Here is an 18,291-nt window from a genome sequence, read left to right on the forward strand (position 1 = left end):
GTACCGGTCCCGCAGCCCCGCCAAGGCCAGGCTTCCGCAAGCCTGGCCTTGGCGGGGCTGCGGGACCGGTACGGGCAGGGGCGCCTTCCTGCGAAATCACTCAGCCTCGCGCACATCAACCAGGTTAGCCAGAGGTGTCTGACCACCTATGTGGACATCACCTGACTCAGGGAGCGTGCGGTCACCTACCTCGCTCGGAGAGCAAGGTCGGTGACGGCAGGCAGCTCAAGGATGAGCCCTGAATCAGCCCTACCCTCGTGCATGTCGTATATAGATCGGGGTGTGGATGAGCGGACTCTCACTCATTGACACAGAGACCTAGTGCTCCGGCACCTAGCCCGTCTGGGCCTTCGGGTCAACTGGGAGAAGAGCAAACTTTGCCCCGTGCAGAGGATCTCTTTTCTCGGTATGGAGATAGACTCGGTCGCCATGTCCGCGCAGCTTACGAGCGAGCGCGCACACTCACTGCTGACTTGTCTTCGACAGTTCGAGGGCAAGAGTGCGGTCCCACTGAAACTTTTTCAGAGGCTCCTGGGGCATATGGCATCCGCAGCCGCGGCAACGCCACTCGGATTGCTTCATATGAGACCGCTTCAGCTGTGGCTTCGCGATCGGGTCCCGAGGTGGGCATGGCATCGCGGTACGCTCAGAGTTCCAATAACTCCGACCTGCCGTCAGACCTTCACCCCGTGGCGGAACCTCAGCTTTCTACGGGCCGGAGTTCCCCTAGAACGAGTTTCCAGGCATGTTGTCGTCTCCACAGATGCCTCTGCCACGGGCTGGGGCGCCATGTGCAATGGACATGCAGCCGCGGGCTCCTGGACAGGACCCCAGCGCCTCATGCATGTCAAATGCCTCGAGTTGCTGGCAGTACGCCTTGCCCTGCACCGCTTCCACGCGCTGCTCCTGGGTCAACACGTACTTGTCCGTTCGGACAATACTGTGACAGTAGCGTACATCAACCGTCAGGCTGGTCTACGCTCTCGCGTATGTCGCAACTCACACGCCACCTCCTCTTATGGAGTCAGAAGCACCTGAGGTCCCTTCGTGCTAATTACATTCCAGGAGAGCGGAACCTTGCAGCCGACGAGCTGTCACGGCTCCGGCCAACCTCTGGCGAATGGTGACTCCATCCCCAGTCGGTCCAGCTGATATGGGACCAGTTCGGGGACGCACAGATAGATCTGTTTGCCTCCCACGACTCATCCCATTGCGCCCTGTATTACTCCCTGACCGAGGGCACGCTCGGCACGGATGCACTGGCGCACAGCTGGCCGCAGGGCCTACGCAAGTATGCGTTTCCCCCAGTGAGCCTTCTCGCACGTACTCTGTGCAAGATCAAGGAGGACGAGGAGCAGGTCATTTTGGTCGCCCCATACTGGCCCACCAAGACCTGGTTCTCCGAACTGATACTCCTCGCGACAGCACCTCCTTGGCCAATTCCTCTGAGGAAGGACCTCCTTTCTCAGAGACGGGGCACCCTATGGCACCCTCGTCCCGATCTTTGGAGACTCCACATGTGGCTCCTGGACGGGACGAGGCAGGTTTGAGTACCCTGCCACCAGCGGTGGCGGCTACCATCATTTCCGCTAGAGCATCGTCCACGAGACATGTCTATGCGTTGAAGTGGAACCTCTTCGTCAACTGGTGCTCTTCTCGCCGAGAAGACCCCAGGAGATGCTCGATCAGTGTCGTGCTTTCTTTCCTGCAAGACGGGTTGGAGCGTAGGCTGTCTCCCTCCACCCTGAAGGTGTATGTGGCCGCTATCGCCGCTTATCACGAAGCAGTTGAAGGTAAGTCTCTTGGAAAGCACGACCTGATCATCAGGTTCCTGAGAGGAGCAAGGAGATTGAATCCTCCTCGCCCTCCTCTCGTTCCCTCTTGGGACCTCTCAGTGGTCTTAAATGCCCTGCAGAGGGCTCCCTTTGAGCCTCTGCAATCAGCTGAGCTTAAGATCCTGTCTATGAAGACAGCGCTCCTGGTTGCGTTGGCCTCCATCAAGAGGGTAGGGGACCTGCACGCATTCTCCGTTGACGAAGCGTGCCTGGAGTTCGGGCCCGGTCACTCTCACGTGATCCTGAGACCCCGGCCTGGATATGTGCCCAAGGTTCCCACTCCCTTCCGGGACCAGGTGGTGAACCTGCAAGCGCTGCCCCGGGAGGAGGCAGACCCAGCCTTGGCACTGCTCTGTCCAGTACGCGCACTCCGTGCTTACGTAGACAGGACGCAGTGTTTCAGGACCTCAGACCAGCTCTTTGTCTGTTATGGTGGGAAGCTGAAGGGAAAGGCTCTCTCCAAACAAAGGTTGTCTCACTGGATAGTGGACGCCATTGCTTTGGCATACCAGCAGCAAGGTCGACCATGCCCCCTTGGTGTGACCGCCCACTCCACCCGGAGTGTGGCGTCCTCTTGGGCTTTAGCGCGTGGCGCCTCGCTGACAGACATCTGCAGAGCTGCAGGCTGGGCGACACCTAACACATTCGCCAGATTTTTCAATCTCAGAGTGGAGCCAGCTCCTCCTGTGTACTGTCTTTTTCAAGCTAACACGTGAACCGTTAGGTGTCTTCGCTTGCTCGCCACTCCACTCCACGGACTGTATACGTGCGATATTTCCTCAGGTAGCCTTCCTCTCTGAAGCCCTGAGTTCCTCCAGCACTGTTGACGCTGCCGCCAGTGTCTATTGCCTGTGCGTCGGCTAGGTGCCTCCGTGTGCATGGTTCCTCCTCCGAGCAACCCCCACATGTGTATTTCCACTGTAAGCCTCTTTGAGCATGTGTCTTTCCCTCGGCAAGCCACCTTGCCACTCCTGGAGTTGAAAGTAGATGCCACCCCACGGGCTGGTCACTCCAGTGTTCCTCCATATGTAGCCCCCTCGGGCCATATGTGTATTCTTAAGTCCTCCCTACGGGTAGGCATGCTGCGGCATATCTCCCCTGAGATATGCTTCCCAGTGTACCTTGGTATTCCTGTGTTAAGTAGGACTCCTTCGTCCGTGCCTATATCACGACAGGGAGGTCAGACTTCGCAGGGCACTGGAAGACAGCTGTGAAGGTGGCGTGATTACACGGGGACCCCCATTCTCCGTCATCCGACGTAACTCGGAGTGACTACGAAAGGGAACGTCTCGGTTACGGATGTAACCCTCGTTCCCTGAGTAGGGAACGGAGACGTTACGTCTCCCTGCCACTTCCGCTGTACCGCTGGGTAGACGCCTGAGTTCAGTCTCGGCTCCTCAGCGAAGACATGATCTGCTGTTGCAGGTGTCTCTCCTTAAATACCCACGCGGTGGGGCGGAGATACATTATGCAAATTCCGCAGACCCATGGCATTTCATTGCCATAGGCTCGTTTTTTAATACTCGAAGGTGATAGGCTTTCTGGCGAAACCCCCATTCTCCGTCATCCGACGTAACGTCTCCGTTCCCTACTCAGGGAACGGGGGTTACATCCGTAACCGAGACGTTCTATACTGTTATTATAGGCAATAACAATATACTCTGTTTATTCAGTTCAACCTAATCATTCAAATCATTTTTTTTTTTACCAGAACACAAGATGTGGCAACAGAACACAAACAGGATATGGCTTTAAAGATTACTTCTAACCCAGGAAAACCAGAGGAAGATGTCCCTCAGCCTAAAACTTGATACTTAACCTTCCATGTGTATCTTAGCCTTTTTGTCTTGTGAAAGTGCATGAGAAAATGTTCACTTTATTTTGATAGTCCCTTTAACACATTCTGTTGACTATAAGTAACGTTGCAGCTACATGTCTACTAACTCTCGTTAGAGTGTTAGTAGAGTATTAGTAGACAGGGTTGAGGCCCCGATATACTCATGAGCAAGTTCTTTTTCGTTCTTAGTTTTGGGTTAAAACGAAGTTCAAAATACGTGGGCAGCGATATACTGTTAGTTGACGCCGCCAACACTGCTGAGAGCAACGGTTAGATGCATATGTAAATATGTGCTGCGGGCTTACCTCTCTCAATAACAAAATAAACACACAATAAAATTGAGAAAACAGTAATTTTTTTAATAAAGCATGAGAAAAGCATCTGACCATTAAAACGTGGTAATTGTTTGCACGAGTTCTGCAATTCAGTTGGCTATAGCACTTTATACAATAGATTGCTTGAAATTAAGCAGCTTTACCATAAACATGAAAAACAGTGTCAGTGTCTCTTTTCGTCAGAAGTACAACTTCATTTTCTACTATAAAGCAGCTTTCCAGCATGTTCATGTTTTAACTCGCGAGTCACATCTCCTCGACAGACTGGAACAGGAGAAATTAACAGGAAAATATTTCCACGTGAAAGAAGGCGGAGCCTTCGTGCACACCTACCTTTTATTGCCATGGACCAATGGTAGTATTAAGGTGTTTACCTTTGTCAAGCTGTTTCGAACTCCCATTTCGAACTCCAAACGAAGTTCGTTTTGGCCGGATTTTGTTCGAAATTACGTCACATCAGTTCTTCGATTTCGCTTGAAGTATATCAAGTATAACCTCAAGTATATCAAGAATAGCCTTTAGGGTTAGAATAAGTTGACATGTACTTGCAAAGTTATTAAAGTTTGTAGAATGTCTGTTGGGGGACCAACACAATAAAGAGTTAGCAGGTATTAAGTAGAGAGTCAACTAATACTCGAATGAGAGTTAGTTGACATGTAGCTGCAAAGTTCCTTATAGTCAACAGAATGTTTCAAAAGGGGACCATCAAAATAAAGTGTTACCGGAAATGTATGCTTTTAACTGTGTCTCCAACTATCTTTTCTCATTTCTTAGTAAATTTAAACCCCTTTTTTATTTTCACCTTTTTCTCAATGTTATATTAGTTGAGGGCTTCTGTATGGCTCTCACTGTGTGTGGTTTTGTGGAGATACTTGTTTTGCATTCTCTTCACCAGAGCTATATCGATTAGCCTTTATTAAAATGACCTCTTATGACTGTGAATTTCACCTGTACATACTATAAATAAATTAGTAGATTACTGAAATGATATCATGATTTCCCCATGTGGTAAAATGTTGTGATATTGTAGGCGGATATAAAGTGATTGTGGTATGTGTTGGATGACATGTAAACACTGAATCATTAAGAAGGATAACCTTTAAACTATTTAATTTGTACTGATCAGGTGGGTTAGGATAATTAATCCACCTGATAATTAACCCACCCGGGCAAGGTTAGGATAGCTCACTCTCCCCGAGCAAGTCACTATAAGCAGCAGCAGTGGTAACACTGGCAGGTACTTGGCTCTGAGATGCTAATACAAGTGAAGCTGGTGTAGTATCAGGTTAAAATGGCAAGAGGTGATTATAATCATCTTCTGAACATTCAGTGGGTCTTGATCATAGAGAGGGAGACATCAAATTAGAATGTACCGTGTTCGTTGAGAGGTTACCACTATCCTCTGTTTCCGTTTAGTTTCTGGGTTCCCATTTTCCTTTGTTCCCTAGTTAGTCTCCTAGATTGTTAATTAGTTCATCGCGCCGGTTTCTGTTCTCCCTGATTACCCCACATGTATTTAAGACCTGAGTTTTCCTTTGTTCCCTGCCTGGTATTGTCAACTTCTTAGTTAATGTGGTTATGTTTATTCTCCGGAGATCTCTTGAGTTTTCCATTATGGATTTATTAAATAAAGACTCTTTTGTTTTTATCTCCTTTGTCGTGCGCATCATTACAGCCACACCTGACAACCACATAGCTGTTGGATTGAAGAGTAAAGTACAACTGCCAGTTGGTCAAAACCCCAAGCTGTCTGCATCCTTACTGTCTGACCTGGTTGCAAACATACAAAAGCCTGCCCTTCAGCTCAGTAATAAAGGTTCTTGTAAGCCTGGAGAGTATTGGGCATGGGATGGCAGGCTTATATTGAATAAGATTACGAAGATGGAGTAAAGCTGCATGTATGTAAACATGCTCCCAATAGCATCTCCAGCAGATGTTTGGTGGATCACACTGCATGTTCTGCTAGGCAATTAGACTGTAGGTAGTGAGGACTCCTCAGAATGTGCTCAAATTCCCATGTAGGTGTAACCCCAGTTGCAAGTCAATTTCAGGGCTGTAAAAAACTTGGATCATTCAAGGAGGTTGGGTTTTTATCCTCAGGCCCAGTATGTTGTTTACAAGCGTGGAGAAGGATGATCGTTCAAATTTTATTGTATGTTCAATGACATATTTATGTCTTTGTGTTAGTTTATTGTTTAAAATGGTCATTTCATGTGCGTATCCTGGATGTTTAAAACAATGGGGCGGTACTTCCGCCTACGTCCAGCTTGACCTTTCCAACGTGATTATGTAATGCCTGGCACATTGCAGACCAGCACAAGACGAACAACTGTGGTTAAAAAGTATATACATTTAAAAAAAAAAAAAAATAGAAAATGACCCTCTTCCTCAGCTGGGATCGTGCAGAGCCATTTGAAGCAATCCAAAGCCCTTTGAAACTGCATTGATTTGGACTTTAACAATTTGTTTACCGTTGAAGTCCATTGTTTGGAGAAAAATGTTTTCATGTGTGAAATGTTTTCCTCAAAAAACTTAATTTCTTTTCCACTGAAGAAAGAAAGACATGAACATCTTGGATGGCATTGGGGTGAGTAAATTATCAGGAAATTTATACCTAAAGTTATACCTTAAGCTGTCCCTTATCGTTAATACGTGTTTCCCAAAATGTTCTTAGTTAAGTATTCACCTTATTTTCCACCACAACAAGGGTGACGATTGTGTTCGTTTTTGTCATCTTACTTCCGGCTGAAAGGGACCTAAATGTCAAGTATTATATGCTCAGTTAGGGGCTGCCATAACAATTGGATTAAGAGGAGAGAACAATTGAACCAACGGTGTTACGAACATAATTTGAAGCGGAGTGTTGTGGTGCACTTTACAATTTACACCCACCACCTAAAGACGAGGAGCACCTGAGGCAATGGCCGACTGACGGACACCCTTACCCCGAGAAATGGTTCGGCTACGATGTTCCCGTAAAGAAGTCACTCCAGGTGCTGAACAGGTTGTCAGATTCAGGCTTCATTGCTTGTTAGCCTAACGTTAGATTTGTGAAGTGCATTCTATAAATACATTTAAGATCAGTAACGAGCAGATGAACAAACGAACAAAATACAACGAATCTTGCATGATTACCATTGCCCACCTATATATTTAATATTTCTTATTTTTCTTTTACTTTGTGATATGAACCTAAGGGTCTGAAATAAAGAATGAATGAATGAATGAATATTCATGAAACTACACGATATTATGGTACATTAGAGTCTTACAATAGTTAACATTATTCCTGTAAGTAACAGATATTGCCGATGCTTGTAGGCCACCTAGTTACATCTCTCATTCAGATATTGATATTGACCTACATGGATAGAGATTGTGTGTATACTGTCTCGTTTTTAATGCATCTCTCTCTCACACACTGTTCTGTTTAAGTATGTGTGCCATCATATATTAATTCTCATGATGTATTTTAAGTACTAATGTAAAAATGTTTATGATTATATTATTTCCATAGATGCATCGATGAGCGTCAGTGATGCAGTGGATAACTGTGAGGATGATCACATCCGGTTAGGAACCTGGGTGTGCTCTTTGATAGCAAATTTTCATTTGAAAGTCACGTGAATAGTATCTGTAAAACCGCATTTTTCATCTTAAAAATATATCTAAATTACCTCATACGATCTCATTGAAAAATGTGGAACAATTAGTTAATGCGTTCATGACATCAAGGCTAGATTATTGTAATGCTATATTGGGTGGTTGCCCTGCACGCTTAATAAACAAATTACAGCTGGTCCAAAACGCAGCAGCTAGAGTTCTTACCAGAACCAGGAAGTATGACCATATTAGCCCGGTTCTGTCAACACTGCATTGGCTCACTATTAAACATCTTATACATTTTAAAATATTGCTGATTACTTACAAAGCACTAAATGGTTTAGCTCCGTAATACTTCATGGTGCGTTGCATTTGTCCTCAGATACCTAGTTCCCAGTAGAAACTTTTAACTGGGACACCCCCTCAAGTCAGAGTTGCGACTGGGAAACTGGGGGGAAGCTCAGCGGATCAACCGTATGGAAACAGTAGTAATATTTTGTATATTAGCGCTTTGTTTGTCTGTGTCTCAATAAACTCAGATGTGATATGGTACTATCCAACCTCTATTTGTGGACATCATACTTAGGAAACTTTATTAACTCTCCTGAACAAGCATGGTTACATGCACCCACATGCTCAGCATTCTCTCTCCTCCTACAGCTTCCCTCTTCTTACTTCACACTAATCACTAAATAAAGAAACTTGAGGGCCATCTAGTGGTGCATTAATGTAAGAAAATACTTCTGAAAGAGCTTCTTTCATGTATCATCAATTTCAGCAATTCTCAGACGGACAAATCATGGCCAAAACCGTAGAGTGTGAACCCAGCTTTAGATGAAGATCAAACCATATTATATAATATGGTTTGGTATAATAACATATTATATATAGTAACCAAATGCAGCAGAAATCCAGATATTTTCAAAGGGTTCAAACTAATGCTTGCCGCTCTACATTTATATTTTTTTTAATATATATTTTTAAAGCATTTTATTTTAAATTACCAGAACAACCACTTAAGCTTACTAACCCAAATGAAAATTCTGTCATAATTTACGCTCTTTCATGTCATTCCAAAATGCATGACTTTCTTTATTTCTGTGGAACATCATCGTCAAGTCAAGTCGTCACTTTTATTTATATAGCCCTTTTTACAATATTGTTTCAAAGCAGCTTTACAGTAATAACAGGAAATTAATGCAACAAAGTTTGTTTTGACTGTACAGCAGATCTAGAAGAAAATAGTGTCATAGTCCAGCTTAAATGGATAGTTCACCTAAAAATGAAAATTAGCCCATGATTTACTCACCCTGAAGCCCTCCTAGGTCAAGTCAAGTCAAGTCATCTTCATTTACAGTATATAGCGCTTTTAACAATGTAAATTGTTCCAAAGCGGCTTACAGTGATAATAGGAAATTAAAGTAACAGATTGTTTTGGCTTTATGGCAGCTCTAAAATAAAGTTATTAATAATAGAATAAAGGTGAATATGACATTCTTCTTTGAAACGAATACAATCAGAGTTATATTAAAAAATGCCCTGTCTCCTCCAACCTTTATAATGATAGTAAATAACTGGAGAAAATGTGAAGCCCAAAAAAGTGCATCCATCCATAAAAGTAATCCATATGGCTCCAGTGGGTTAATAACGGCCTTCTGAAGTGATTGTGAAGTCATGCGTTTGTGTAAGGAACATACAGAAATGTAATATATGTACACATATGAAATATACATATATTAAATATATCCACATAGACAGTGAAAACGTCTCAGGTTACGACTGTAACCTATGTTCCCTGAGAACAGGGAACGAGACAATACGTCATCGACGTTATGGGGAACGCCTCAGGCCTGACAGGTGTCTGAAATCAAGTATCAACTCACAGCAATCATGTTTACTGGCGACAGCCCGTGCATCATCAGCTCGAATGATGAGCGCGCAACCTGGATGTATAAAAAGGGTGCCTTGAAACCGTGACAACATCCTATCGTCTGAAGGGACTGTTGCAGGCAGGCCCCGAGGTATGGCAAGGAGACGTATTGTCTCGTTCCCTGTTCTCAGGGAACATAGGTTACAGTCCTAACCTGAGACGTTCCCTTTCGAAGGGAACTCAACAATACGTCATCGACGTTATGGGGAATGAAATACCCACGCCGCCATACTGAGGGGAGTCCATGCCCAATGGCAGTGACAACTGTCAGAACCAGTAATACAAATGACACTAAAACCACTCACCCTAGGTCACGTTGGGATGTCAGTGACAGCACTCCGCATAGATAAAACTGCCAGAACATAGTTCATGGGAGGTATATCTGGGCCAGCTCAAAGGCTTAGGACCACAACTTCCTAATAGAAGGGGTCCATTCTAGGGAGTGTGGCTAGGGGACTCAAGGGACTCCCAGCCAGTCACTATTCAGGAGAGCATGCCTCCTGACATGCCACCAGGCTGGCCTGGTGATCTATACTAAGACGCACAGTCTGGCCATTGCCTGTCTGTCCGAGACAGAGCCTCTGGAAACTGCCCTGGAAAAGGCATCCAAAACTGAAGGCCTGCAACGCTGGCAGAAACCATTCAGTTCCGGATCACAGAGACGGGACCACCTGGAGAGTGTAACTCAACCTCAAGCAATGACGGAAGTCGTCCACTCAATCCATGGGTCTACCCAGTGCTCGTTCTGAACACTGAGGAAGTAAGAGAGGGATCAAAACCAGGAAGGTCTGCTGAGACCAAAGACCTGATTACCCCCTATGTGGGGAGCTCCAGTACATGAGAGCTCATATCAGGAAGGCCGGTGAGGCCTGAAACCTGACGACCACAGCATGTGGAAACTCATACTCAGGAAGGCCTATGAGGCCTGTAACCTGGCGACCACAATATGTGGGAGCTCATATCAGGAAGGCCGGAAAAACCTGTAACCTGATACCCAGAATATGGGAGCTCATAACCAGGAAGGCCTGATAAGGCCTGTAACCTGACAACCACACCACGTGGGGCTACATTAGAAAGTACATGAAACAAAAGTGCATGTACTTAGCCATTCTGAGTCCAGAAAAGGCCTGGTTTAGAATGTGGAAGTTAGCTAGAAAGGCGTCTGTCGTAGCATACTTTGACGACAAGACGCATCTAGAGTGGGACCCGAGGTGAAAGACTTGGGTCTGGGCCACATAGAAAGGGACCGAAGCGTACAGCGCATGACCCTTACCATAAAAATGGATTTTAGAAAGTACACAAGATGTTCCATCATGTGACTTACCATAAATATGGTTTTGACATGACCAGGAAGGCCAGATGAGGCCTGTAACCTGACATGTGAAAGCTCACAACCACACCCTAGCGACCACAGTGAGTGGGAGTTCACATTCGGGATGGCCTGGTGAGGCCTGAAACCTGACATGTGACAACTCATAACCAGGAATGCCGAGGAGGCCTGAAGCCTGGTGACCACTGAATGTGGGAGCTTCAAAACCAGGAAGGCCGGCGAGGTCTGTAACCTGACGACCACAGTAGGAGGGAGCTCATATCAGGAAAGCCTGACAAGGCCTGTAACCTGACAACCACACCATGTGGGGGCTACTTTCAGAAAGGCCATAAATATGGATTTTAGAAAGTACATGAAACAAAAGTGCGTGTACTTAGTCATTCCGAATCCAGAAAGGCCTGGATCAGAAAAGGTGTCTGTCGTAGCAAATTTTGACGACAGGACACATCTAGAGTGGGACCTGAGGTGAAAGACCGGGGTCTGGGTTACATAGGAAGGGACCGAAGCATACAGCGCATGACCCTTACCATGAAAATGGATTTTAGAAAGTACACAAGACGTTCCGTCGTGTGACTTACCATAAGTATGGTTTTAACATGATCAGGAAGGCCAGATGAGGCCTACAACCTGGCATGTGAAAGCTCACAACCACACCCTAGCGACCACAGTGAGTGGGAGTTCACATTCAGGAAGGCCTGGTGAGGCCTGAAAACCTGACATGTGACAACTCATAACCAGGAAGGCCGAGGAGGCCTGAAGCCTGGTGACCACTGAATGTGGGAGCTCATAACCAGGAAGGCCGGTGAGGCCTGTAAACCTGATGACCACAGAAGGTGGGAGCTCATATCAGGAAGGCTGGTAAGGCCTGTAACCTGATACCCAGTATATGGGAGCTCATATCAGGAAGGCCGGTGAGGCCTGTAACCTGGCGACCACAGCATGTGGGAGCTCATAACTAGGAAGGCCTGGCGAGGCCTGTAACTTGGCGACCACCATGTGTGGGAGCTCATATTCAGGAAGGCCTAGTAAAGCCTATAACCTGATACCCAGTATTTGGGAGCTCATAACCAGGAAGGCCGGTGAGGCCTGTAACCTGGCGACCACAGTATGTGGGAGCTCATATCAGGAAGGCCGGGTGAGGCCTGTAACCTGGCGACCATAGTATGTGGGAGCTTATATCAGGAAGGCTGGTAAAGCCTGTAACCTGATACCCAGTATATGGGAGCTCATATCAGGAAGGCCAGTGAGGCCTGTAACCTGGCGACCACAGCATGTGGGAGCTCATAACCAGGAAGGCCTGGCGAGGCCTGTAACCTGGCGACCACAGCATGTGGGAGCTCATAACCAGGAAGGCCGGGTGAGGCCTGTAACCTGGCGAGCACAGAAGGTGAGAGCTCATATCAGGAAGGGCTGGCGAGGCCTGTAACCTAGCGAGCATATAAGGTGGGAGCTCATATCAGGAAGGCCGGTGAGGCCTGAAACCTGACAACCACAGCATGTGGAAGCTCATACTCAGGAAGGCCAGGTGAGGCCTGTAACCTGGCGACCACAGTATGTGGGAGCTCATATCAGGAAGGCCGGTGAGGCCTGTAACCTGGCGACCACAGTATGTGGGAGCTCATAACCAGGAAGGCCTGGCGAGGCCTGTAACCTGGCGACCACCGTGTGTGGGAGCTCATATTCAGGAAGGCCTAGTAAGGCCTGTAACCTGAAACCCAGTCTGTGGGAGCTCATAACCAGGAAGGCCGGTGAGGCCTGTAACCTGGCGACCACAGTATGTGGGAGCTCATATCAGGAAGGCCGGGTGGGGCCTGTAACCTGATAACCACAGTATGTGGGAGCTCACATTCAGGAAGGCTGGATAAGGCCTGTGACCTGACATATGGAAGCTCATAGCCTGGAAGTCCTGGTGAGGCCTGTAACCTGGCGACCACAACATGTGGGAGCTCAGCTCACCTTACAATACATTACCTTTTGCTTGCCAAACATGTCCCCGGCTCTGTACAGGAGACGAGTTCTGAAAAAGAAGAGAAAAATGTTATTTGCGCAGAAAAAACATTTTCACTCAACATAAAACCTGCAGCGTGCGGAATGAAGCACACCAGGACTCAGGAACTCAGAAACCTGAGTTCTACTGTTTCACAAGCCAAGGGAAGGCGCTCCTATCAACCAAGCTGAAGCGGGCCATCAGAGAATTCTTGAACTCATCATGGGCCCCGCCCCAGGCCTGATGTAGGAGGAGCCTGGGAGCGATGGTGGTTAGGAGACAAGATCCAGGGAGGTGATGTCTAACGTTCAGTGAGAGAACAGTTCCTCTGGATCACCTCCCTAAGATCATGCCTCCAGCGGGAGTTACGCCTCCTGCGCACCCTGCTCCCCCTGCTAGGAGGAGGGGGTGCACGGGAAGCGACACTGGCCTTCTGAGTCTGTCTGTGATCCTCAGACCACGACGGACCAAGCCCTCCCGCCTGCCTGGGCTGGGCCGAGGACCTCCACGGTATGCAGCTCTATGAGGAGGACCTCCGCGGTATGCAGAGCGCACCCTCGCCTCCCTGAACTTTTCGACTACCGTCTCGACGGAAGGTCCGAAAAGTACGGTAGGCGAAACCGGCGAATCGAGGAGAAAGGTTTTTTCTTTCTCCCTGATGTCAGCCTGGTTGAGCCACAGATGCCTCTCCGTCGGCGGACTGTTTGGTGGCCCGGAGAGCCAAATCCGTGGTGCGGCGCAGCTCTGTGACCGCGTCAGGGGACAGGCTGGCCCCCTGATCGAGGTCCCGCAGCAGGTCAGCCTGGTACATCTGAAGGACCGCGAGGGTGTGCAGAACCGCACCTGCCTGACCTGCTGCCATGTACGCTCTGCCATTCAAGCGTGATGTCGTCTTAAGTGGCTTGGATGGCAGGGTCGGAGCTCCCAGTGACGATGACCGACCAGAGGCGAGATAGTTAGCCAATGTCTCGTCCACTGGTGGCATCGACACATACCCGTGCTCCGCGGCCCCCTCCACAGCCACGAAACAAGCCCGCTGGTGCAGATGAAGGCGCGCGGAGAACAGGTTCTTCCATGCCTTCTCGATCTCAGAGTGGAGATCGGGAAGGAATGGAAGGCTCGTCCGAGCCGGTGGCTTACGGGTGGGGAGGAACCGATCGTCCAAAATACCACGAGCAGGTTCCTCCCGGACGCGCCTCCACTGCAGCTGCAATCTGTCGGTGGCGCGCCCCATAACATCCACCAGCTCAGCGTACACTGGGCAGGAGGGCTGAGATGGTTCAGTCCTAACCAGACTGATATCATCGGCAGCCGACTCCTGCCCGGCCCGAAGAGAACCAGTTACAGATCCATCAGAAAGAGAAAGAACCTCTTCTACATCGACCTCATCCTCGTCAGCTGGCAGATCATCCGCGAGATTAACGCCGCTCTCCAGCTGATCTGCCAGCTCCATCTGAGAGCCCCACGAGCTCAAGCGCCGCTGAGCCTCAGCCCGAGCGGGACCGAAACCGCGGGGTTCAGATGCCGCGCCCACTTCCCTCGAGAAGTGGGACAGACGAGAACGGAGAGTTTTCAGAGAAAAACGCTCACAGTTTGCGCAGGAAGCTCCCTCGAGAACTTCCCTCGCGTGCTCTTCTCCCAGGCAGAAAACGCACAGATCGTGTGAATCCTCCGGTGTCAAATATCTGGGACACGGGTCGGCACACTTTAGTGAACCGGTACACCAAATCGGACTGAATCGTGCAAAACAGTTTGCGTCTTGCGTCAGCGCATCCACAACTACTCACTTTCAGACACATCTGACTTGAAATAAACCAATATCCTGGAGTATATGTTACTCCAGTAACTCCAACAGTTCACTGAACTGAGACATGTGCTGAGAGAAGTGATGAGCACAAGCAGCTGATACTGAGCATACACATACTACCGAACGCATGGGTACAGCCGTTCTCAATCACCAGTACAGAACCGAGAACTGTTTCTTTCGGACACGTTCGACATACTGAGAACTAGGGATGTCCCGATCCGATCACGCGATCGGAAATCGGGCCCGATCACGTGGTTTCAGACTCGATCGGAATCGGACGTTACCTCCCGATCAGGACTCGGATATATGTAAATTAGGGGTGTAACGGTACATGTATTCGTAATTATTGAACCGTTTCGGTACGAGGCTTCCGGTTCGGTACGCATACAAACCGAACGATTCCTAGGACCATTTTTCCTGCAGACAAAATCCGCGCTGGCGCGACCACCACAACGTTGCGCAACATCAAATGGCAAACGTAATGAAAGCGGAACGAAACTGCGCTACTCATTATATTGTGCTTCACGGACCGTTTATCAGTTCGGACCAGCAACATCTGTGCAGCGCGAGATCAAGCGACACTGTGCTAAGAGATCCAGTGAAGAAAACATTTGAGTTCGCCACTGAAGTAATAACATCGCTGCGAGATCTAGTGAGAAACATTCAAATTTCTCCGTTATTAACCGTAGATCTCTATTAGATCAAACAGCGCTGACGTGGGAACCAGGAGAAACATTGTGCCGTGAATGAACATGGATTTAATGTTGCACTTCAAAACTCAAATATTATATAAATATATATTTAAATGTTATTTTTAATGTGATTACCAAAACATTATTTGTTCATCCTTCAAAGATTACCCCCATTTATAAACCTGAAAGTTTCAAGATGTAGGAAAACTCAAACTTATTTAAAAATAGTTTTTCTTTTAATGAATAGGAAATTTCTCTGGCATTTCTTTCTTTTTGCTGTATCGTATCGAACCAAACCGCAAATTTTGTGAACTGTTACACCCCTAATGTATATATATAGTCTCATAATTTTTTTATACACTTTTAAAACATTTTTATTTTTTGTTTACATGCCTGCCGGGTATTTTAAGTTGAGGTGCTATTTGTTTTTATATTAGACTTTTTCTATATTTACTTCTGCACTAAAGTCCAAAAGTGAAGATTTTATGTTATTTATTACTTGATTGTTCAAGCTACCTCACAGAAGTGCTCTGTTTGTTAACAGAGTTGTTAAATGTTAAAATAAGGTGAATTAAATAAAAAATAAGGAACATCCTGGATCTGTTTTTTCTCTCTTCTTTATTCTTTTTTTGAGTATTATATAAGTATCGGATCGGGACTCGGTATCGGTAGATACTCAAAATCAAATGACTCGGACTCGGACTCGAGGGCAAAAAAACCTGATCGGGACATCCCTACTGAGAACCGATGAGCTGAGCATGCGTGCAATTTTTTCAATGCATGTTTCTTAAGTATTTAGTTGAACACCAATAAGTGTAACAAAATAAAACATGTTGGAAACATCTATATCACATAATTACTGTCTTTTTACTGTATTATTTTAAAGGGATAGTTCACTTGGAAATACATTTTTGGTATGTTTTAGCTTACCTCAAGGGCATCCAAGATGTAGGTGTCTTAGTTTCCGCAGTAGTTTCAATTTTGATATTTTTAGGTCAAACCGTTCTTGTCTGTCAATCATATAATGCAGGTCTATGGTCACCACCTCAAAGAGCATGCACAGAGAAGTCCAAATTAAACATGATTTAATGACTCGTAAATGTAAGTACACATTGATGGCCTAAGACACGAAATGAGCGGTTTGTGTGAGAAAACGAACAGTAATTATATCTTTTTTTCCTCTTGTAACCACAGCCACGTCCAAGTGATCTGAGGGCGCGGGCGCTTCGGTCTGCGCAAGCGCCGGAAGTGATCTCTCGCGCGTGTACGTCACTCATTGTTTACACAGAGATTTCGGAAGTGTTACCTTTCACTATGAAGATCTAAACATTTTTAGATCGCAATGGAAGACGTTAAATCGCAATGGAAGACGATTTCGATATATCAACTAGGGGTGTGAGTAGTATTAACATAAACCATGTGTCAAAAAAGGTGTTTTATGACTTTGATTTATGGTTCTGAGGTTCCCCTGTCTCTGATTTATGATGGGTCGCTGACAGGCTCCGGTATGTCTAGGCTGCGCGACGCCATGTGACATCATCCGTGCCGATGTCCGGGTACTTTTAAAAGACAAACAAACAGATCAAACAGATGTTAAATTTTTGACTGGTTTTTACGACTGGGTTAATGAACTCACACCTCGTAACTTGCCATTGTAGTTTTTATGGTATGAGGTGTGCCTTTTTCACAACTACGTCACTACCTACGTCTTTTGTTGCAGTTTTAAATAAGGTTAGGGGTTACACTGTTGAACACAGAAGACATTCTACGACTTTCCTGATACAATGGCTACTCCGAGAACTCCTAAAACCCCTAGAAAGGTTATGTGTATTTCGCCGACAAGAGGACCTGTTGAAATGAGAGAAGATCTAACTTTTGCTCCAAGGAAAAAGCTAAATGTTAGCTTGACAAGATTTCTTCATGAAGACAGTGCTCTTGTGAAACAGGATTTCTCAATGTCTGGTGGTCGTGTGGTGAGGTATGTGTTTGACAAGGTGATGCGTACTGTGAAACTCTACACAACAGATGTTGAAGACGATTATACATCACAGACCCCATGTGTGATTTTCCACAAGAAGGACTGGTTTCTGTTTTTCAACTACGTTTGGAGAGATTTGAACGACTGTGGTGATGATCCGTTGTACGTAGCCGAGTGGGATGGCTCAATTCCTGACACAAGATTTCGTGTGGTCGGGGACCATAGTAAAAAGTTACCAGACGATTGTGTTTATATTTTCTGCTGCAACGACAAGACAAAGCTCTGCGAACGTGCATGGCCTGTTCGTGAATCTGAGCATCACTTGTGCTACGACATGAAATTTTTGTTTCAGTGGAAAGATGTTCGTGCGCTTGACAACGTATTTACATGCATTGACAAGATGTTTAGATGGTGCGACATGTATGACCGTTACAGTTCTGTAAAGATTAAATTGTTTCACCCTGAGCAGGGCGTTACCAACGCTGGAGACCGCCTCTTAACCCCACCCACGTATTACAGCCATTAAAAACGCCTGCAGATCGGTACAATTGCTACATTCATTCACCATGTCTCAAGAATCTACAACAGTCTACTGCTACACCAACAACCCTGAGGCTCCCCCAGCGATGCCTGATGACAATGCTACGCCGCTGGAGCCCCACCCACAAACTTGCGACAACAGTTGGTTGGATAAATTTTGCATGGATCTTGGATATCACAACATGACCTTCCTTACAACACCATACGGCAACACTGGTGCAATAGCTGGAGCTGCGGCCCTTGCTGGAATCGACAACACAGACAGTTGTATCCGCTCGGACGGATTCAAAATCATAAAAGCGACTGTTGTGGTCCTTCTGGAACACGTCATCAACAAAAAGCTGAAAGAAATCTGTTTGGGTTGTGAAGTGGATCACCCCAGTCAGATTAGACATTCCTGCCTGTTTGAACCGGGTC

At 46.7% G+C, this 18,291-nt stretch overlaps 1 protein-coding gene across 1 annotated transcript in view; it reads left to right on the plus strand.

Annotated features, from left to right (window-relative positions):
• The window catches only part of ca14 (carbonic anhydrase XIV), a 38,610-nt gene extending 34,593 nt beyond the window's left edge, over positions 1 to 4,017 (plus strand). The window contains exon 12 of the mRNA XM_056257708.1: positions 3,547 to 4,017. Coding sequence (XP_056113683.1) covers positions 3,547 to 3,646 — 100 coding nt within the window. The 3' untranslated portion in view covers positions 3,647 to 4,017. The remainder of the gene's footprint in view (positions 1 to 3,546) is intronic.
• The last annotated feature ends 14,274 nt before the right edge of the window (positions 4,018 to 18,291 follow it).

Source organism: Rhinichthys klamathensis, unplaced genomic scaffold (assembly GCF_029890125.1).
Source record: "Rhinichthys klamathensis goyatoka isolate OS25496 unplaced genomic scaffold, OSU_Roscu_1.1 h1tg000006l_1, whole genome shotgun sequence".
NCBI classification, from domain to species: Eukaryota; Metazoa; Chordata; class Actinopteri; order Cypriniformes; family Leuciscidae; genus Rhinichthys; species Rhinichthys klamathensis.